The following is a 23,701-nucleotide window of genomic DNA, read 5'->3' as shown; positions in this document are numbered from 1 at the left end:
AGAGAGAGAGAGAGAGAGACACTGACACGAGAGAGAGAGACACTGACACGAGAGAGAGAGACACTGACACGAGAGAGAGAGAGAGAGAGAGACACACATGACACGAGAGAGAGAGAGAGAGAGAGACACTGACACGAGAGAGAGAGAGAGAGAGAGACACTGACACGAGAGAGAGAGACACTGACACGAGAGAGAGAGAGAGAGAGAGACACACATGACACGAGAGAGAGAGAGAGAGAGAGAGAGACACTGACACGAGAGAGAGAGAGAGAGAGAGACACACATGACACGAGAGAGAGAGAGAGAGAGAGAGAGAGAGAGACACTGACACGAGAGAGAGAGAGACACTGACACGAGAGAGAGAGAGACACTGACACGAGAGAGAGAGAGACACTGACATGAGAGAGAGAGAGACACTGACGAGAGAGAGAGAGAGAGACACTGACATGAGAGAGAGAGAGACACTGACACGAGAGAGAGAGAGACACTGACACGAGAGAGAGAGAGACACTGACACGAGAGAGAGAGAGACACTGACGAGAGAGAGAGAGAGAGAGAGACACTGACACGAGAGAGAGAGAGACACTGACATGAGAGAGAGAGAGACACTGACACGAGAGAGAGAGAGACACTGACATGAGAGAGAGAGAGACACTGACGAGAGAGAGAGAGAGAGAGACACTGACATGAGAGAGAGAGAGACACTGACGAGAGAGAGAGAGAGAGAGAGAGAGAGAGAGAGAGAGACACACTGACACGAGAGAGAGAGAGAGAGACACGAGAGAGAGAGAGACACTGACACGAGAGAGAGAGAGACTGACTCGAGAGAGAGAGAGAGAGACTGACTCGAGAGAGAGAGAGAGAGACTGACTCGAGAGAGAGAGACACTGACACGAGAGAGAGAGAGAGAGAGACACTGACACGAGAGAGAGAGAGAGAGAGACACTGACGAGAGAGAGAGAGAGAGACACTGACGAGAGAGAGAGAGAGAGAGAGAGAGAGAGAGAGAGAGAGAGAGAGAGAGAGAGAGAGAGAGACTGACACGAGAGAGAGAGAGACACTGACACGAGAGAGAGAGAGAGACACTGACACGAGAGAGAGAGAGAGACACTGACACGAGAGAGAGAGAGAGACACTGACACGAGAGAGAGAGAGAGAGAGAGAGAGAGAGAGAGAGAGAGAGAGAGAGAGACACTGACACGAGAGAGAGACACTGACACGAGAGAGAGACACTGACGAGAGAGAGAGAGAGAGAGAGAGAGAGAGAGAGACTGACACGAGAGAGAGAGAGACACTGACACGAGAGAGAGAGAGAGAGAGAGAGACACTGACACGAGAGAGAGAGAGAGAGACACACTGACACGAGAGAGAGAGAGAGACACACTGACACGAGAGAGAGAGAGAGAGAGAGAGAGAGAGAGACACTGACACGAGAGAGAGAGAGAGAGAGAGAGAGAGAGACACTGACACGAGAGAGAGAGAGAGAGAGAGAGAGAGAGAGAGAGACACTGACACGAGAGAGAGAGACAGAGAGAGAGAGACACACTGACACGAGAGAGAGAGAGAGAGAGAGACACACTGACACGAGAGAGAGAGAGAGAGAGAGAGAGAGAGAGAGAGACACTGACACGAGAGAGAGAGAGAGAGAGAGAGAGAGAGAGAGAGAGAGAGAGAGAGAGAGAGAGAGAGAGAGAGAGAGAGAGACACTGACACGAGAGAGAGAGAGAGAGAGAGAGAGAGAGAGAGAGAGAGAGAGAGAGAGAGAGAGAGACGCATCGGCACCAGTGACAAAGCATTCTTCAGCATCTCCCCCTCCTTCCTCCGAACACCATCGTCTGCATTGTGACATGCTGAGGGAGACTCGCTCTGCAATTTCCCAGCATGCATCTGCACTAAAAGGACATGCAGTCCAGTCACTAAGAGAGACTCCAAAACGCTCAGAGCGTGACGAACGTGCCATGATGTGCTGTTCCCGAGGGTCATTATGAGAGGTCACACAGAACATTATGTCCACACATCACATACGTCTCTTTATTTAATTAAACTATTTTTTACAAATAAATCATAAAGATACCCATTTTTTTAACTTCTAAACATGGAAAGTTTCCTTCTTAAAAGGAGCTGTGTAAAAAAAAAAAAAATTGTAATTATTACAATTATAAATTTAAACAAAATTAAAAGGATTACTATAATACATTAATTAAATATTACATTCACAATCTAACATGGAAAATCTTACGAGTAATTTTTCTAACTAGCAACATGCCTCCTTTAAGTCAACATTAGGGTGAATTATTAATTAGTATCCCACTTTTAAACGTCAATTTTTTTTAAAATCTATTTCTAGGATAGCTTTTACTTGATTTTAATATCTTACGAATGTGTTTTGTGTAAGCATCATGAGAAGCTTGCTTTAAAGGCACCATGTAAAAAAAAAAATGAAAATGAAATAATAAATTCAGGTCAGGTTCAATTTGATTACATTTAAATTCAGGCTTCAATTTAAAATCCAGAGCGGACCTTTAATCTGGACGCCGCATTTCCATCTGATATCAGGTGAAAGCCGAGACACTAGCGTGGCCTCTCTTCATCTCTGTTGTCGTGTTCGAGAGGAAGAGCACCGGCGCATGACAATGAATGATTTAAGCTCTTTCAGATAAAAAGTCACGACACAATTACAGATACACCATTTAACTGAGCAACATGGATGTATCCACACACACACACACACACACACATTTCAGAGGGTATGCGCTGGTGCAGACGTGGCCTTCTGACTCCATGACTCCTATTTTTAGGAAAGAGACCCTGTCACAAACAAACTGACCTTTTAGCACAACTCACACACACTCCTCACATCTCACATACACACCGTAAAATAGAACGACTGATAGATAGAAGCATAGAATGAGCGATAGATGGAACGACCGATAAATAGAAGGATAGAATGAGCGATAGATAGAACGAGCGATAGATGGAACGACTGATGAAAGGATATAATGAGCGATAGATGGAACGACCGATAAATAGAAGGATAGAATGAGCGATAGATAGAACGAGCGATAGATGGAACGACTGATGAAAGGATAGAATGAGCGATAGATGGAACGACATAAAAGTATAGAATGAGCGATAGATGGAACGACCGATAAATAGAAGGATAGAATGAGCGATAGATGGAACGACTGATAAAAGTATAGAATGAGCGATAGATGGAACGACCGATAGATAGGATAGAATGAGCGATAGATGGAATGACTGATAAAAATATAGAATGAGCGATAGATGGAACGACCGATAGATAGGATAGAATCAGCGATAGATGGAACGACCGATAGACCAGATGGATGATAGAACATGCATCATGGACCGGTAGATGGTACAATAGATGGAACGACCAATAGAACGACTGATAGAAGGAACAACAGATGGAACGACCGATAAATAGAAGGATAGAATGAGCGATGGATGGAACGACTGATGAAAGGATAGAATGAGCGATAGATGGAACAACCGATAAATAGAAGGATAGAATGAGCGATAGATGGAACGACTGATGAAAGGATAGTGTTACGTGGATCTATATATATATATATATTGAACTACTGAGTGTATTAATTTTGTTATTTGAGTTCGTAGGTGGAGTTAGGGGTTTTCCCCTGATTTACGGAATGAGTGACGTCATGGGAATTCCTGCACTTAAGCCGGCCTGGTGTTGAGGGCGCGGTCTCTCTCCGCTTCTCTTGCTCCTCATTCTTCGCCGCCGTTCCTGATTGTTGTCAGCTGGGGTGGTTCGCCTGATGGCGAGAACGCTCATCGTCTCGTGTCGCACCTCCATGCTGAAGTCTTCGATGATAGTGAACTGAGTTTTTTTTTATTTATTATTTAAAGCCAGGTAGAGGTTATTTCCTTAGTTCACTTTTGTTATTTATTTAGATTGTAGCGTAGCGAAGCAGTGGCCCGGAAGACTCACCTGTTTGTTGTTTCTGTCGGGAGTTAGGTAAGATCTTTCCTGCTACGATAGGCTTAGTTAAGGGATTATGTTTTTTTCTGTTGCCCTACCTGTGTTGTTTATTTGTTTGTTGTTTATTATGGGGTGCTCTGTCCTTTGTCTGTTGTGGACTGGATTAAAAATTATGGCGTGATTAACGTCTGAATACCACTCAATCGTCTGTGATTATTAAATATGTTCGGTCCTTGTCTTATATGTGATTTAACGAGCCAAGCTAGATAAAGGGCCGTAACAATAGAATGAGCGATATATGGAACAACCGATAAATAGAAGGATAGAATGAGCGATAGATGGAACGACTGATGAAAGGATAGAATGAGCGATAGATGGAACGACTGATAAAAGTATAGAATGAGCGATAGATGGAACGACCGATAGATAGAAGTATAGAAGGAGCGTTAGATGGAACGACCGATAAATAGAAGGATAGAATGAGCGATAGATGGAACGACTGATAAAAGTATAGAATGAGCGATAGATGGAACGACCGATAGATAGGATAGAATGAGCGATAGATGGAACAACCGATAGACCAGATGGATGATAGAACATGCATCATGGACCGGTAGATGGAACAATAGATGGAACGACCAATAGAACGACTGATAGAAGGAACAACAGATGGAACGACCGATAAATAGAAGGATAGAATGAGCGATAGATGGAACGACTGATGAAAGGATAGAATGAGCGATAGAGGGAACGACCGATAGATAGAAGGATAGAATGAGCGATGGATGGAACGACTGATGAAAGGATAGAATGAGCGATAGATGGAACGACTGATAAAAGTATAGAATGAGCGATAGATGGAACGACCGATAGATAGAAGTATAGAAGGAGCGTTAGATGGAACGACCGATAAATAGAAGGATAGAATGAGCGATAGATGGAACGACTGATAAAAGTATAGAATGAGCGATAGATGGAACGACCGATAGATAGGATTGAATGAGCGATAGATGGAATGACTGATAAAAGTATAGAATGAGCGATAGATGGAACGACCGATAGATAGGATAGAATGAGCGATAGATGGAACGACCGATAGATAGGATAGAATGAGCGATAGATGGAATGACCGATAGACCAGATGGATGATAGAACATGCATCATGGACCAGTAGATGGAACAATAGAATGACAGATGGAACGACCAATAGAACGACTGATAGAAGGAACGACCGCTAGAAGGAACAATAGAATGACAGATAGAATGAACGACCGATAGAAGAAACTATAGAATGACTGATAGAACAACCGATAGAGAGAATGATAGAACGGCCAATAGGTTGATTGATAGATCTGTTTTTATCTATCAGTCTACAGTACTTTCATTTTCATTGAGAAGTGGCTAGAGAGCGAATGATTAATGTTTGTCTATATTTACTGGTTTCACGTTAACTCCAGAGCAGTGAGAGTCTTAATGGGTTTGTTTGAAGATCCTGGGGCCATAAAACATCTCTGCCTGTGTTTGACCACTGAAACTGAACCCAGTTACTCTGTAATGTTTCCATTCGGTGGGCAGGTGAGCTCATGCGGGGCAGAAGCTCCACCTTCACAGACAAAAACAAGGTAAAAGATCAGTTTTCTCACCTCTTATCACACAAAACCATGCGGAAAATAACCTACACAAATACGTCATCACTCTACACTGATTATATCAGCTCAGATTCTGAATGGAAACAAGTGAAACATATTTTACACAATCAACTTCCTCAACGGAAAACGCTCATGAGAATCAATTTACAATGACAACAAAAAACATGAGCTAATTTTCCAAACGGAGTCTCAAGAGAACAGGCAATAAGAAAAAGTCCAAATGATCACATTCAGAACATCTTCACAGGAACTTTGTTGAGAAAGACAATTAAAGACTAGAGGTGTAACGATACCCTGTCACGGATCCATACATATCACGATACTGAACTCAATACGATATTATTGGGATACTCAAGACATTAGTCAACAAAAGTTAACACATTTTTTTTTTACTGTTAATTAAAATGCTAAATTTGATATTACATTGTGTGTGTAAATGAATATACTTGGTGCTGGAAACCCAAACACAGAACAATAGAGACACCAGAATAAAAATATTCATGATTCTGAAGCTGAAAATACTGAATTATTTTAGACGAATATGCTTGCACAAGATATATTTAAAATAATGTACCACACTTTTTACTGGTAACATAAAATATTTGGGATTATCAGGAATCACAAATATTCCCTGATTGCATTATATAGTAGTTTAATGTAGTACCGACACTAAAACTCTAAAAACAAAGAAACATTTTGATGAAACAATACATATTGATGCATTTTTGTATTGCAACTTTTTTTTTGTATTGTTACACCCCTATTAAAGAGCGCAATGGAAACTGTTGCTGCAACGGGCCAGTGAGAACCATTGACCGACTCCACTTGACCAGAACCGGCACCAGGCCCAGGTTTCCCATATACTCTCACACACACACCCCAATAAGTTATTAGAAAAACTTAAGGGCGACTGGTTCTGGCAGGTTCTGGTTCTGTCGCAATGAGACACCAGCACGGTTTCTACTGAGAGTTTATGAGCAGCTCTTGGCACGAGCTCAGTTCTGGATGGGCCGCAGTGCAGCACACTCTTAACACAGAGGTTTACAACCGGGCTTGAGGAAAATGAGGCACAAGCCTTGCTTTGTTTATGGAGCGCACTAAGTGTTTAATGAGCACCGAGGGGACGCGTTCGCTCGCTCAGAGCGCCACATCATGATGGAAAAAACAACTAGAGAAACTGTGAATAAAGTTAAAATCAGGACCCTGGTTCTGGTGACGCTTCTTAAACGTCCACATTCTACAGAACACCACACAAAAAACACCTTTCCTACACAAGGATTTGAAGCACACAAAAAGTACCTAACCAAATGAACTGTAGGTTTATCCTCAGGTGACCCTTGGGAATTTGCAACAGCTCACAAAAACAGCCCCAAAATGTCATATTACTAACCTAAATCAGAGAAAAAATGTGTTATAGTATTGTGACGCTGCGCAGATTTCATGATGGACACACGTCACCTTGACAAAGGCTACTTGTTGTGCCGAAACGCTGGTAATAAATCTGCTTAACCCTCTTGTGCTCTTCACGTGTGGGTCAGAAATTACAGAATTTGTTGATTTTTTTGTCAATGAAATTAATGTACTATATTTAATATTTTTAGGGGATTTTTTTATACTAAATTATATTTAAGATGCATTTATAATCCATTTATTCACTTTTTGAGCACAGACCTGAATTAAATTTCTAACTTAGGGAGTTTTCACACCTGAAAGTCCGCACCAAGGTTCAAACCAAAGTTCACATTTTGATACATTTTTCTTACCTTCAGAAAGTTTTGGTTTGGTTTCACACTGCAATTATGCGAGCGCACTAAAGAACTTTACGTGAAATATTTGCGTCCTGTCGTCATCATCTATGTGGGCTGCATCTTGACATTGATTGGTTTGTAAATGGACATGCGTCTGACATCAGCGTGTTGTCAATTCGGCGGGTAACTTTGACAACATGAATGAACAACGCATAGCCTATCATTGCAACTGTATTGTTATTTTTTCGTCGTGCGAACATTTTAGCGTCGCCGGCAGGACAGGAGGAGAAGACTGCAAGCAATCATGCGATTATTATTATTATGTCATCAGACAATACTTCAATTAAAAACCTCGTCTCCTCCTCTCCACATGTGCTACCACGGCTCATTTTTCCTGCCACCTTCTGATTTTTCGGCCATGTGGGAACCACCGAAACTTCCTGTAAAAGGTCTGAAAGACCGAACCATACAGAAATGCTTTCACACTAGAAACGAACCAAACCTTTGTTCAGTTTGATCCGGACCGAGACTACCTCTTTTCGTCGGACCAAATTTCATCTGTTTGGTCCGGACCGTGGTCCGAGGGAGGTTTCACACCTGTAATTTTGATTCGGACCAAACTGAAAAGTCCGAAAGTGAAGTCTATTATGGTATTATACAGGAGAATTATGCAAGGTGTCTGCAGGTTTCTGCCTTTTTAAGACCAAAGGGGCTTTCACACCGGAGGAACCTTTTCATAGTTCCCAGAACTATTGGCGAAAGTACCCAGATTTTGTCATGTTTGCACCGCAGAAACCAGGAACGATTTTAGTTCCAGGAACTCTGAAGTAGGAGCTAATTTAGTTCCTCCAACAGAGTCGGGTCTAAACCAGCACTATAAGAACTAACAGTGATCTTAGTGTTCGCTGATTGGCTAAAAAGGGGTAATAAAGGGTATCCAATAAAACTCAGAATATAACATACAAAGTCAACAATCAGCATCAGTCAGCGTTTAACAGCGTTTAATTCTTTGACATTTCTTCAAACACTTGCATGCAAACATCAAAGAAATTCCCAACATCTGTTCACTCCTGCATGGGATTTTATGGGGAAATTTCACTCTGGAAGAGCAGAAAGTGAAAAACAGGAAGAGAACGGAATGCAAGCCATCATGGCCGTTAATAACGCGGGGTCAGACTGTCCAAACACAACATGCAATCTAAAGAGGAAAATCACTACATCCAGCAGACACACATCAGTCTTCACCCCGCTCTGATCTGACAATAAAGGAAGGGTTGTTTCATAAAGGTGACAGATGTTTTGGCTTGAACTTACAGCCTAAAGGCATTTCTTTAGTGTGCACCGAGCCAGAGAGCACCGCTTCCATCTGCCCCGGCCCGCGGAGAACACAGCGCCGAAAACATGCATGGATTTGAAGCACACAAAATGTATCTAACCAAATAAACTAGGTTTATCCTCAGGTGACCCTTGGGTATTTGCAACAGCTCACAAAAACAGCCCCAAAATGTCATATTACTAACCTAAATCAGAGAAAAAATTTGTTATTGCATTGTGGGTCCATCATGAAATAAGCAGTGTGTCACGTCACCTTGACAAAGGCTATTTGTTGTGCCGAAACGCTGGTAATAAATGTGCTTAACCCACTTGTGCTCTTCGCGTGTCAGTCAAAAATGAGCAAATTTGTTTTTTGTCAATGAAGTTAATGTACTATATTTTAGTTTGATAATGTTTATTATTTAAGATTGTGTTTTTAGGTGATTTTTTTAATACTAAATTATATTTACGCTCTATTTATAATCCATTTATTCACTTTTTGAGCATTGACCTGAAAATTGCATTGACCTGAACTGTCATAAATCTGAATGCTTTAGAGCAAAGTAAACACATATATATTTTCAAAATCACGCTTTACTCAAAAACTGCAAGAAAATCAAAGCCATACATCTAAAAAAGTTGTTTCAAATTTGAGCTTGATATCTTAAATGAGCTTCCAAAAAGATTGTTTGATTGCAGTACCAAAAGTGTCCACTAGATTAAATTCGTCTCCCATTCATTTTCAATGCGCTCATTTTTGACCACGAGGAGCACAAGTGTGACTATTATTTACAGGACCATTTAACCTTTCCGAATCATATCCATGATTTATTTTTGTGTTCACACAGCAAGTGCCAAAACCGTTACCAAGTTTCGTACCATTCCAATGAAATAAAAAAAATAATCTTAAAAAACAAACAAAAAAAGGACACTTTTTCAGTCAAAAATGACCAAAGAGTTCTAAAGGAGAGGGTGCAATTATTTTTTCTTTGCATCAAGTTTCTCCCCTTAAATTGCACCTTATAAGGTGTGTGTTTGCTTTGCTGTTCTTTTGAAATTCACATCACTCACCATTTTCTCAGCAGGTGTGCTTGTCTTTAGTCTTGACTGCGTTGTGCCAGCTCTCCTCTCCACGACGGGTCTCGCACCTCACAGCTACAGCTCACGAGACATTCTGAAAGAAAGAGGAGCACAAGTCAAAATGTGGTGGTGACCCATTCAACACAAGAGCAAAATCGTCCCAAAGGTCTTCAATGGGGTTATGATGACAGAAGAACCATAAACATTGTCATTTGTTTTAAAATGTTATTTATTCCTGTGATCAAAGCTGAATTTTCAGCATCATTACTCCAGTCTTCAGTGTCACATGATCCTTCAGAAATCTAATATGCGGATTCCATAACATTTACATGTAAGACCAGTCCATGGGGTCAAAGTTGAGCTTGCAAATATGCAGTTTTACGCATCTCTAGTATAATGCATGCATCTTATTTCTTGGTTATTGCTCATCCGAGCAGAAAGTACACACATCAGTGTTGTACAATATTAGAGATCAGTTCCGTTCCGATCGAAAGTCTCTCAACCCTTTCTCAGGAATGTTCAGCATTTGACGTTTTTCCTGCTCAGAGTCCAAACACTTGCAAAATTCTATAGAAAAAAAAAAATGACAGTTGAACAAACAGGCCTAAACTTGCACATATAGGAAAAGAAACAGGTTATCAGTGCAGGTATACATCTCTGCAGTCTGTCACAGTCACATGGTCTAAACACACACACCTGTGTGACCAAAGACAAAAGTTAAATCATGTGATTTAATCATGTGAGTGCGTGTGTTTGTGTGCGCGTGTGTGCGTGTGTGTGTGTGTGTGTGTGTGTGTGTGTGTGTGTGTGCGCGCGCATGTACACACCCATGGCAACTCATGCTGTGTTGAGTTGCTCACCCGCGCCGCTCTCACCCGCTGACACAACCTTGATCTCCGGCTACAAGCTGACTAATAGGATGAGCTTTGATTTACAGGAAAAGGAAAGTAAAAGACTCCACAGGTGCCCACATGGGAACACACAGATCATACAACCACAGATTCTCTGCTGTTTCCTTCCAAAAAGCTCAAATCCACTAAAAATAAACAATAATAAAAATGAAAGTTCTGTAAAAAAATCATGTTTCAGATCACCATTTAAAAGTAAACCGGAGATATTATTTTGTTAAACTTATTGTGTGTAAATGTGCTTCTGATTGATTTAATGCCGTTTTCTGACCATGCCAAAAAGCCATTCGAAACTTGAGTTGTTGAATATAGCCGTCATGGAGTAGCATTATAGCTATGTATAACTTTCACCTATTTTTGCAAATTAAAAACAGATTTTAAATTACATATTTGTGAAGACAACTTAACATTTTAATGAAAAAAAGGCATATTGGGTAGACATACAGCGGCAAAAAAATGTTTTGTTTACACTTTAATTTTAAGATGACCTTGTTACAGTGTAATTATACATTTAAGTAATAGTCATTAACTACATGTACTTTTACAGGTTTGAGGTTAGGATTTTGTCAGTTCTATGTAATTATGCATGATTTGTATTATATTTTACTATAGGAACTACATGCGACATATGTAACAGGGACACTGTAAAATAAAGTGTTACAAAAAAAATCATGGGGGACAGGGTGGACTCAGTTAAAGTTGACTGGGCAAAAAAGAAAAATGTAGGCTACACTGTCATGAAGCCAAAAAAATCCATGTTGAGCTCTGACTAGTTTCAAACATGACAGCTCTACGTGAATACAAGAGGGCAGCCTTTACTCTCAATGCTGCAGAGATTCATTTAAAACACACCCTCTGACTCCTTCACACACACACACACACAGCACAAACTCTCTTATGAGACACGTAAATGACAGTTCGCGCACTCCCTTCATCTTACTGCACTTTAAAAGAATAGAGAAACTTTTAAACTGCGCGTCTGAAGCGACATTGTATCATTCAACACTGAAACATTGTAGCAGTTTGTTGAACGTTCTAAAACTTCAGAAACCGTTACAAACGTAACAAGCGCAACATTCCACTCGCGCGCAACAGAGTGTCAGTGAGTGAAACGCTCGAGACACGACAAAAGAAAAGAAGTTGAGCTCTTACCTGAGCAAGTCTCTGTGCGTGGACACAAACTCCTTTAGATTTCATGCCACGATCACGCCTATTACTATCACACACACACACACACACACACACAAACAAACACAGAGAGAGAGAGAGAGAGAGAGAAAGCGCGAGACGTGGGCGGGGATTCGGCCGTGAAGGACGTGACAGCGCTGTTCTTCTTGTGCAGATCTCAGCGACAGGCAAGTTTACATCGAATGTGTTCTAAACACACTTTTAAGGCATGTGTGATCAGATTTCAGTGTGTTCTGCTGCGCGCGCATATAAGAGAACACACTTCCATAAGTGTTTTGTTTGCATGTAACGCCCCCATTTCACGATCACGAGAGTCTCCGGACCCCTTCTGAGACCCCGCTCCTGTAACACTTTACAATAGTAGAAAAAATAGTTCATAAGGTAAAAACTACAGAATAAAAATCAACTAATCGTTATATTGACACTCAAGTAGTCAGCATAAGAGATTCATTAAAGTGTAGCCTATTTATTTACAGTACACTTTATCAGTATGGGAAACAAAGTTTTATATTCTCCAAATTATTTCTATCTTTTCCAACCCTAGAAATGTCAATCTTGAAATCTCTGATATTTCAGGCTGTTCCGTGAAATTAACAGACTGACATGCAGAAAGTTGACAAAATCCAAAGAAACTTGCTCAACCTTATATTTATGAATCAGTGATAATCTGAGTTTAATTATTCAGCGTTTATTGCACTTGTTATTTTTCAGTGTTATATACAAACTTCCTCATATTTTCCAAAGCCTCCAGACACACCTCCTTCAAACACGCCACAAAACGCCATTTATGGAAATAACACATACAGTCACTGACAACACTTTATGACGGGCGTCTCACCTGTTACATGATGGAGGAACTGAAAGGAAAGTGTGCGAGAATTTTCCATTTTCTCTGTTACACAAATTCCCTAAAAATTGTCTGGGACTACCCACCATTTTCCGTGGCACTTGAAGAAATCTTGGGGAAAATTTGTGCCAATATATTTCACAGGTTTTCCCACTAACAAGAGGAGAATGCGTGCGTTTTTTTTTTTTTTTTTTTAAAGATTGATTCTTTTACTTCTTAAGTACTAAATCATAAACCTCCCACTACAAATATCAGATGTGAGCTCAAACATCTGAAGTGGAGTTGCTGCCACACACTTCCAGAAAAGCAAAGCCTTTGAGTAAATGGAGAGATCCGCATTCCCAGTGTCACACGCCCACTGTGGAGAAACACGGGTCCAAACACGCCAGTCCTTATCTGACTTCACACACACAAGAATCATGAACCCAACCATTTATCCATGCATTTCAGAAATCTCAAGTGATGGATTGATAGACAAATGTGATTGAATATGGGCATTTATGGCCAACTTTTTAATGCCAAGGACCTTCAAAAGTGACGATGCCCCTAATCCCCAAAATATGAAGGCAGCGATGCAGTTTTAATGTATACAGAACCCATTTATATTGCGTCTGAAAATATAAAATGCAATTAAGACAACATGCAGTTTCCAAAATCCATTAATTAGCTCTTTGTTATCGCACACTAAGGCTAGAAATATGTTTGTTTTTTTTAATAACACTTTTTAAATGTTCCAGAGCAGCTTTACTGAATATAGTGAGCAAGAAAAAAAATAACAAATAAAAGGTTCTTTATTTTCATCGATGGTTTCATGAAGAACTTTTAACATTCATGGAATTTTTTCAAATGCACAAAATGTTTGTTAGATGATTAAATTGTTCTTCACACTAAGAAATAAGACTCTCAGTCCTGAGGTCTTCTATGTGCCATAAAAGCCTGATAAAACATCTGATCTAACCTTTTCATATTAATATCCAGTTGTGAGAAATGGTTACTTTTTTTGGTAAATATTGGTAAAAATTCTTATACATCACTACTTTGGCTTTCGAGGCCCTAAATTCTCAACTTTGATGACTATTTTGAGTGTTTAGGATTTTTCCTTTACAAAGCACTATTGAGAGTGAGGAGTTGTCGTCATTGTACAGAGCCCCTCCCCTCTCCGCCATGTTGGCAGGATTACCGCGGCAAAACAATGAAAACATGATTGTTTACGTGTGTTGTTAACTCGGTAGTAGAGGAGATTCGCGCAAATCCGCACTGTTTTACCCTGCCTGGACGTCACTGCTGCGTTAAAAACTGCTCCAGTACCTCACATGATACATACGGAAAACATAGGAACAATGGAATACAGTTTTTTAGGTTACCGAAATGGACACAGCATCAGGGAAAGCAAGTCTCTGACCTGACGAGACGCTGGATTGCTTGGTTGGCTGATGCCTTTGATAAGATTGTCTGCTGTGCCTTAACGAACATGTGCAAAAGTGTTGTTTGAGTGCCATGTTCATTACTTTTTTTGCTTGGTGTGAGCTTGTTCCTGTAAGGTCCCTTTTCTTTCGCCTTATCTTTTTGCATTGCTTTACCTTCTTCCTTTTTTCCCCTCATATTCGTAGATCCGGCTCTGTCCCGCCAAAATAATAAATGCGTGAAAATAATAAATGCGCGAAAATTAAAGAGCTCTGGAATGTTTAGTAGCGCCTCTGTGAAGTTCTGAAGGCGTTGCCCCTGGTAACCGATAGCATCTCCTACCATCATGGCAGACAGGCTCAGACCCCGCCCAAATCGGCACGTGACTCCTCACTCTCAATACCTGCCCCAATTGAAACATATAACCGTTCCAAAAACAAAAGTAGACTATTATCCGGACCTCCATTGGGAAGGAAATATAGAGACCGGAGCTCTTGGAACTTTAATTGAAAACCCTTGCTTTATAGCCTACGCTTATTTCACGCAGCGGTTATTTTGAAATCGAAAGCGAGGCTCCGGTGGGAAGAATCCCGGAAGTAAAGATAAACAAAAATGCCTTGGACTACCAACCTGAAGCTGCTGCCGCGATTTACACTATTGGATGTTAATATGCAATATAGGATATGTAGATATAGTTCGTTCCTGCTTATTTTTTTACTTTCTGAAAAAAAATATTATAAATGATTTTTACTGTATATAGTCTAAAGTATGAAAGAAATGTATGTACATTTTTAGAATAACTAATTTCTACATTAAACACAACAATACGCCATCGCATTCGCGACTCTCCTATGATTACAGGCGACACTTCCGGTTTTCTTCCCACCGGAGGCGATATTTTTTTTCACAGGATGGTAGGGGAAGACTCATGAATATTCATTAGGGAACTCATGCCTGATTGGTCTGATGACCTACCCCCTAAACCTACCCGTCACTGGGGATCTGATGACCTACCCCTAACCCCGCCCCTAAACCTACCAGTCACTGGGGTTAAGACCAATCAGGGATGAGTTCCCTAATGAATATTCATGAGTCTTCCCCTACCATCCTGTGAAAAAAAATATCGCCCACCGGAGCCTCGCTTTCGAGTTCAAAATAAGCTGCGTGAAATAAGCGTATATTAACCCCTTGTAGAGTAGCCTACAGAGTAGAAGATTTAAAACATGTCGGTAATACTTGGCCCTGTTTACACCTGGTATTAAGATGCGTTTTGCTAGATCGGATCACAAGTAGACGAGAGAGTAGAGCTGGGCGGTATATCAAGTTTGTACAATATATAGATATAATTTTTTTGTAACGATATGTAATGAGGCAATACCGTTTATATCGATACAGTAACGTTAGCCTAGTTTGATACGAGCACATCTGAAAAATAGCGGAGGACGCAGCGTGAGCTCCTGTAGTGAAAGAACATAGTACAATTTGTCCTAAACATGACACAAGCTTATATTAAGGGCTTCAAAATAACTGGTATGATATAGTTGACAAGTTTAAAGCGGTTTGCCCTGTCAGATACTGTTGCTGACTGACAGATAGCTAATACTTGCGCTGTTTAATGCGTTTGAGATGTGGTGCTTTCCTCAGTGCTTAACTTACATTTCACAGGTATATTCTCCATCTGTAAATGTTTGTAAGTCAAACAAATATGTCCATTTCACTGTCATGAGAGGACGAGCTTCTGCAAGTGAATCTCCGCTAAAATTCAAGCGTCCGTTAATGAGCGCCGCCGCGCGCATGCGCGCCAAACAGACGAGCGCAATATAGAAGAGTAGCGCAATAATTCTGACTAAAATATTTGCCGTTTGAGACAATAAATGTGCCATATGTGGAATTTAAACCTACAAGTATATTTTTATGAAAGTGACCATTATAATGGGGTAATCAAATGCAGGCTAATATAATTAGTTTTTGCTTTTGTTTTTATTTTTAGTTTATTCTTTAGTCATTTTAAAAACAAAAGCATTATTTTTGTTTGTAGATTGTAATGTTACAATGTTAGAATTTAATGTGATTTTAGCCACCTTTTTGCACATAATACATTATTATTACATTCACTATTTGTTTCTATATCCTTCAATATCAACATTGTTTGGATATCATTGAGCAGGATATGAAATATTTTTTAAAAAAATAAATACAGATTTTCTTTATCCAAATAGAAAAATATATATATATATCGTATATCGCCATTTAACCAAAAAATACAGAGATATGATTTTTTGGCCATATTGTCTAGCCCTACGAGGGAGACACATTCACGTTTACTCCTGGTGTTTTAATCCGTCTCTTCTGTCCACTTTCAACCACTTCTGTCCTGATTTCTTCGAGGGGAGGGTCTATGGACGGGTAAATATTGGGTTTTTTCAGATCTTTCAATCTAATGGATGAAATAAGCTTGTGGAATTTAGCTTCAGTTTCTGCTCTGACAGCCACAAGACCAGCCGAACACTATGAGTGTGTGTTAGAAATCAGGAATGGAGAGAGAACATTGCGCTTGGTACGTTTCTCATCTTCAAACCAAACTTGGGTCTCCAGCCGACAAAGTTTAAATCGCGTCTGGCTAGAGCGCTTCCCATGGTGTGTACATTAGGTCAGTAGGCGGAGAGAAGACAGTGTTTTGTGGCTGTTCGAACACATTCGACTACATGAGGGTCTACACCACGAAAGCAATCCGGACGAATGTGTTTTAAACTACCTCTGGAAGTGAAAGTGGACAAGCTCAAAACGTTTTAAAACCCGTTTACGCCTGTATATAACGTCGTCCACTAGTGCTCCGATCGACCAAAACGCATCTTAATACCAGTTGTAAACAGATCCTAAAAGCAGCAATGTTTAGATTTATACAAGTAAACATACAGCAACAGATTGTGGAACAAAAATGCTTGCATCCTCAACATAATTTAGCAAATAACTTACTACTTCACTAGACGGTGCAGGACGAAACTATAACCGCCTTTGAAGCACATGGAGGAGTTCAGAACAATATTAAAATGGCCAAAGTGAAAAATGTTTGCCTGAATAGCCTCTCAATCAATGAGAACATTTGGCAACAAAACAAAGCTGTTTTATTCCTGCTGATGCATTTATCCAGCGGTCAGCTCTGCGAAACGGAGAAAACTACGCCAACTTCCACACAGCGCTGTTCATCAAAACGCATACAATATACAATCTGTTTCGGCCAAAACTAACGCATTAAGGATTTCGCATCTGACTCAACCACCTCGCTGACCTCAAGAGACTTTATCAAGCTGGATCTCAACTCAAAACACAGATACAAACACGGTTGTCATCAACTGAGCTAATTCAGTTTACTGAAATCACCTGACAGGGAAAAATCTATTTCATGAGCCTGTGTTTAGCATAGATGACAATCTGATCTAATTTATTTTCCTTCAGATGAAAACTGCATCTGTGCAGATCTTATGAACACAAACTGGTGAGAGGAAAGCACAGCAGGGCCAACGTAAATACTGTAAAAACTCTTAAGTATTAGCTAAACTCAAGCACGCAATGAACCACATTAATGATTCCTTAATTCTTAGTTCGTTACTAGTATTTTTCTAAGCAATTGGACTTTGGATTTTCTCCTGGCAGATAATAAAACAAGTTAAACTGTAGTGAAAATAAGTTATTTTTAGCGGGTCTTTTTTATGCATTTGGTCGTTTATTTACACAACAGCATTTTGAAGACCTGAAAAAAAAATTTAAAAACGGGTTTTAAAGCGCAGGTTTATTAAAGCTATACCGTTATGGTCTCTGTGTAAACTACAAAAACGTGAATTTGTGAAAATGGTGACGTCATGCACATGTGTATTATGTGTTGTGTTAGAAACAGTGTTTCTGTACAAAGTGACATCGCCAACTACTGGCCTGACTGCAGAATACAGCGATTTTAGTCATTTTTGTGGGTCGGTGTACAAAAAAAACAACTTTTTGTGTGTGTGTGTGTGTGTGTGTGTGTTCTTGTCTCTAGGCAGAATTAAATTTAAATTATTCTGCTTGTGACCTCAGTATCACTTCTCTATACCAAAAAAAGAAAGTTTCACTTCTAAATTCTCTTGGAATTTTTTTCTGAGTTTCATCTAAAACACCTAAAACTCAATTATCAATTTTTTCAATTTGAAAAACAAAAACAGAAGATATAAACAAGCTTGTCTACATCATATAACCATTTTATAACCCCTGGGTTCAAAGTTATACAAGCACAAAACTGAAAGAGTTTCAATCATCATCATCATCATTTTAGTTCACTTTATCATTCCAGAGATATGAGGGAGTTACACACAAACACAACATGTCAAAGTGCAAACACATTCAAAATATCCAATAAAACAAGCATCCGAGACTCGCTCACGTTTATTTAAAGACATTAATTACAAATAGGTTTAAAACAATAATAAAAATAATGGTAACACTTTACAATAAGGTTCATTAGTTAACAACTAATATTAATTTCAACACTTACTAATACGTTATTGAAATTAAAGGTTGTATTTGTTAACATTAGTTAATGCACTGTGAACTAACATGAAGAGTATTTTTATTATCTAACATTAATAAAGATTAATAAGTATTGTAATAAATGTATTGCTCATGGTTAGTTCATGTTAGTTAATGCATTAAAGGGATAGTTCACCCAAAAATGTAAATTCTGTCAGTATTTACTCTCCCTCATGTTGTTCAACCCCGTAAGACCTTGGTTCATCTTCCGAACACGAATGAAGATATTTGTGATTAAATCTGAGAGCTGGATCACTCCTCCATAGGCTTCTAAGAGATTGATACTTGTTCCCTGAAAAGTTATTAAAGACATCGTTAAAATAGTCCAAGTGACTACAGTGGCTCAATCTTAAGTTTATCAAGCGACGAGAATACTTTTTGTGCGCAAAAACAAAACAAAAATAACGACTTTATTTCAACTCTTCATTTCCTTCTCTGTGGGCCTCGAGTCAGTTCACTAGTGTAACAGCGCAGCGCTTCTGTTGTTATACGTCACACACATGACCAGCGTCGGCCAATAGTGAGCCTACGTGTGACGTAGCTCTACGCAATCACACTACGCTAACTGACTCGAGGCCCACAGAGAAGGAAATGAATAGTTGAAATAAAGTCGTTATTTTTGTTTGTTTTTGCGCACAAAAAGTATTCTCGTCGCTTGATAAACTTAAGATTGAGCCACTGTAGTCACTTGGACTATTTTAACGATGTCTTTAATAACTTTTCAGGGAACAAGTATCAATCTCTTAGAAGTCTATAGAGAAGTGATCCAGCTCTCAGATTTAATCACAAATATCGTAATTCGTGTTCCGAAGATGAATGAAGGTCTTACGGGGTTGAACAACATGAGGGAGAGTAAATACTGACAGAATTTACATTTTTGGGTGAACTATCCCTTTAAGCGCATGTTAACAAATGAACCTTCTTGTAAAGTGTTACCAACATAATAACTTCCAATATAGAAACAGTGAGGTTTGACAGTTGAACTTAACCATGGGAAATGTATTTACAAAACTAACACCCTCACAAACACATGGTTTTGCGCGTTTCATGTCCATTTGTGGGATTTAAAGGAACCTGTCAGCCTGTTAAACACACTTTATCAGCACAAATCATCCCTATCTCTGTCTGTAGAGGGTGAGTGCACGCATTTTCAAGACTTTTTAACCAGCTTACGGTTAACCGTTTCCCTGCCACTTGGTCACTCGTAGCTAAAACTTCAAGCTTTCTGACAGGAGAAGTATTATTAACAGCTAGATCATAAACATACGGTCACAGCAGGCTTCAGGAGCTGGATTCAGAGCGCTACACGAGTCGAGTAGTCATGGGTCTATTTAAAGAGCAGACTGACCTGTAACACGAGCAGGAGCCATCAATTACACATTTCACCTAAAGCAGGGAGACGGGCCACTGATCCCGAGGAATGAGAACGGGATACGCTGGGTTTGAATGGGTCAATCACTGATGCTCACTGGGAGATTTCTCAGATTAGAAACGAACAAATGCTTTTGCAAACATTCTTCGATTAGCGGCAAGCCACAAAACTGTTGAACATGGACAAATACAGCCAATACAAACCATATGGAAAAAGCCACAGCAAACGTTTATCAGGCGCTCGTATCCAGAAAGAGCTTAAACTTTACATACCAGACTTGAGTGATCAACAGATGTCAAACAAGCACTTTACAAAGACATCTGCTAGAAAAATGTGATTTCTTAAACTCGCACTCATAAAACGCACAAATAATCATAATGCTGATATAAAAAACCTTGAAGTTCACCCTTATATTAAATGAATATAGTGAATAACTATAAAATGCCAATATTATACCATATAATGCATGAAACCTACACTGACAGGAGCGTTTTAAAGAGATAGTTCACCCAAAAATGAAATTTACTGACCCTCGTGTTGTTTCAAACCTGTATGAGCTTCTCTTCTTTCTTCTGTTGAACACAAAAAATATATATTTTAAACAATGTTGGTGACCAGACAGTTGACGGTAGCCATCGGCGTCCATAATATTGGTTTCCTATTGATGTCAATGGCTTTTGTCGACTGTTTGATTACCAACATTCCTCAAAATATATATTTTTTTGTCTTCAACAGAAGAAAGAAACTCATACAGGTTTGAAACAACATGAGGGTCAGTGAGTCATTGTTGGGTGAAGTATCCCTTTAAATAGTACAAATAATCATAATACAGATATAACAAACCTTGAGGTTAGAACTTAAATTAAATGAAATATAGTGTATAACTATAAAATGTTAATATTATACAACGGAATGCATGCAATTTTAACAAATTGACACTTTTTTACAAGAACATTTAAAAGAATAAATGTAATACGGTTAAAATATTTTAAATTTTTAAAGGTTACTGAATCATGCATAATTGCGCTGAAATTCCAATATTAAAATGTAATGCAAATGTATCCCTTTTTTTTACAGAAAAGTCTTATATTCAGGAAATCAAGGCAAAAGCACTTTATTACACAACGCTCTTGCATTAGTTGGAAAAATGCTTGTATGTGTATATACTGAAATACTCAATAATGAAATACAGTTTATCAACATACTCTTCAAATGTAGCTAAGTTCCTATCAGTTCCCCCCAGCCAGTGACCTCTGGTGTGTGTGTGTGTGTGTGTGTTTAGTATGGGTGGAGGATTTTACTGCCTGTAAAACATCCCAGCTGGCCAATGCATCCACATACAAACACATGGCTGGCAAATCCCAGATAAAAACCTCACTAAACCATGCGTATTTAGTTTATACACTATTCAGCCTAACGTAACCGCGAACACACAAAAGAAGAATCAAGTTAAACACACAGAAAATGAAATATGATCAAGATACTCACAGTGAAAGAATCAGCTGACACAACGGTGACTCAGTAGAGCGCACTACTTCCGCATTCACTTGCGATCGCCTATGCGTCAACCAATCAAGATAGACTATGTCTGTACAGTTGACCAATGGCGTGGCGGAATACATCGCGTACTAGACACTCAACGGCCAATGGAGGGCTACGGTAAGTTAACGGCTCTAACAACAGGACGCCTGAATGCTGAGAACACACCCACACACGAGCCAATCAGGGTGAGGCTGAGGCGGGAGGAGGGGTGAAGTATAAGCCAATAGAAAATCACAGCGCGGCACTAGGGGACCACGTGGTTTACTGCGTGCGTGCAGGACTTGTTAAAGCGACGGAGCGCCCATTGTGTTCAACAAAAAAAAGTTTAAACCATGAACATATGTTAATTTCACGATGAAATTGTCAGGATTGAACAGAAAGTTTTGAGAAATAGAAAATGTTTATGTCTTTAGTAGCTAATGCATGTGTACATGCGTGTAAAGCACATCACATGTAGTGTAAAAATATATTGCTATATATTGCTAAATATATGCATAATTCACTGCAGACTGACTCAGCTCTGATTCTGAAGTGCTCAGTTTGTCCACCTGAAGGCTCTGGATTTAATCGATCTGCTCAAGAGGTTTCAAGAGCTTCGTTTATGTCACACCATCACAGCAATAGAAAAACAGAATATAATCTTTAATGTCACAGGACTAAAGCCAGAGAAAATTAGAGATAGGCTAACCGTGGAAGATGCAATACAAATAACTACAGACATATATGCATTGGTTTTGTACTTGTATTATATTGTTTATGATTGTGCATTACAGTAATTAATTCTTGCATATTATTGGCACACAATAATTCATGCTTGCACAATTGGAAATTGAAACACTGTCACATGTCTTATATTTGGGTGCATTTTGTACCTATACAGCAGTTTCCACCATCTCAGTCGTGTGACAATAAAGATTAAATTCTATTCTATTCGATTCCAGGGGTCTTCAAAAGTCTTCAAAATTTTGAATCTTCAAAATTGATTGTTTGATCTCAAACTATTTTCGTGGCAATTACATTTTTTTAATGATAAATGTTTCCTTGTCCCTCTTATTTTAATATTTATTTCTTAATATTATACTTAATATTATATGTAGCCTATATAACTACAGAATAGAATAGAATACTTTATTGTCATTGCATAACTGTACAATGAATTTTCCTGCATCTCCTTTACATACAGACAAATAGTGACAAAAAGAGCATAAAAAGTGAAATCTGATTGGTTAATTGGAAAGTTGTTCCAGCATCAACAAAGATGTTGATCCAGGAACATGTGGTACTTGGTGAAATCACGTTCACCATATATAGACACGCTCACACTGTAAAAAAAAAAGTTTCTGCCTTACAAGCCCCACAATCAACTTGGATATTTAGGTAATTTCAAATTAAATTGCATTAAACTAACTTGAAAAAATGTATCTTGATTAACCAGAAGTTGAAAATTGCTTAACTTGTTTTGATGAAGCAACACACACACACACACACACACACACACACACACACACACACACTGACACACACACTTACGCACACACACAAAATTATTTCACAACCCTGTATAATCTACAGTTACCTAGAGTCAATATATGCTAATCTTAATGTCTTTATAATGCAATAATAAAACATGTAAATAATATGATGCTGATCTTGGCAAGTCTTACTGTATAAAGAGTTCAGCTGATCATTTACTGTGAGCAAACACATCTGAAGACAAGAGCTCAGAGATTATCAGTCTCATTAACTTCAAGACTTGAGTTGGGTTGATGATGCAGTATCATGAGTGTTACCTGACCTAACCTAACCAACGCTGCCATGTGTTTATGCTGTTACAGATCTGGGCTATTTCTGCTCCGGCTTCAGTCTTTAATCGCAGATTGGCAGTCTGACATCAAATGCCTCCATGCAGAAGTCAACACGAACCCAGACTCCTTCAGTTCCTCAGATTTCATTCAAATAAAAAATCGATTCAAACAAAAGTAATAATTTAAAAGTAGACTACATCCGTAAAATGATCCCATGATAGGAACTATATGAAGCACCTGATAGAAGTGATATCTATCTCTATCTAAGAGTGTAAGAAACCTAATTTCATTCAAGCGTAGGCTATCATAACTTGTGTCGT

At 39.2% G+C, this 23,701-nt stretch overlaps 1 protein-coding gene across 4 annotated transcripts in view; it reads right to left on the bottom strand.

The window, feature by feature from the left end:
- The window catches only part of mtmr4 (myotubularin related protein 4), a 94,813-nt gene extending 73,201 nt beyond the window's left edge, over positions 1-21,612 (bottom strand). For 2 of the 4 annotated variants that reach the window (XM_077222459.1, XM_077222467.1), the window contains exons 1-2: positions 21,523-21,612; positions 9,747-9,849 (exon numbers count right to left, since the gene is read on the bottom strand). In XM_077222459.1, the coding sequence (XP_077078574.1) occupies positions 9,747-9,749 (3 nt within the window). In that variant the 5' untranslated portion in view covers positions 9,750-9,849; positions 21,523-21,612. Of the gene's footprint in view, positions 1-9,746; positions 9,850-11,815; positions 12,012-21,522 lie in introns of those variants that run through there. The other 2 variants (XM_077222462.1, XM_077222468.1) reach the window with 2 other exon arrangements.
- Positions 21,613-23,701: the final 2,089 nt, after the last annotated feature.

This window comes from Siphateles boraxobius, unplaced genomic scaffold (genome assembly GCF_051911475.1).
Source record: "Siphateles boraxobius isolate OS27281-9 unplaced genomic scaffold, OSU_SipBor_1 120, whole genome shotgun sequence".
NCBI classification, from domain to species: domain Eukaryota; kingdom Metazoa; phylum Chordata; class Actinopteri; order Cypriniformes; family Leuciscidae; genus Siphateles; species Siphateles boraxobius.
Note: the sequence above shows the minus strand (reverse complement) of the source record. Positions and strands in the feature narration are given on the sequence as shown.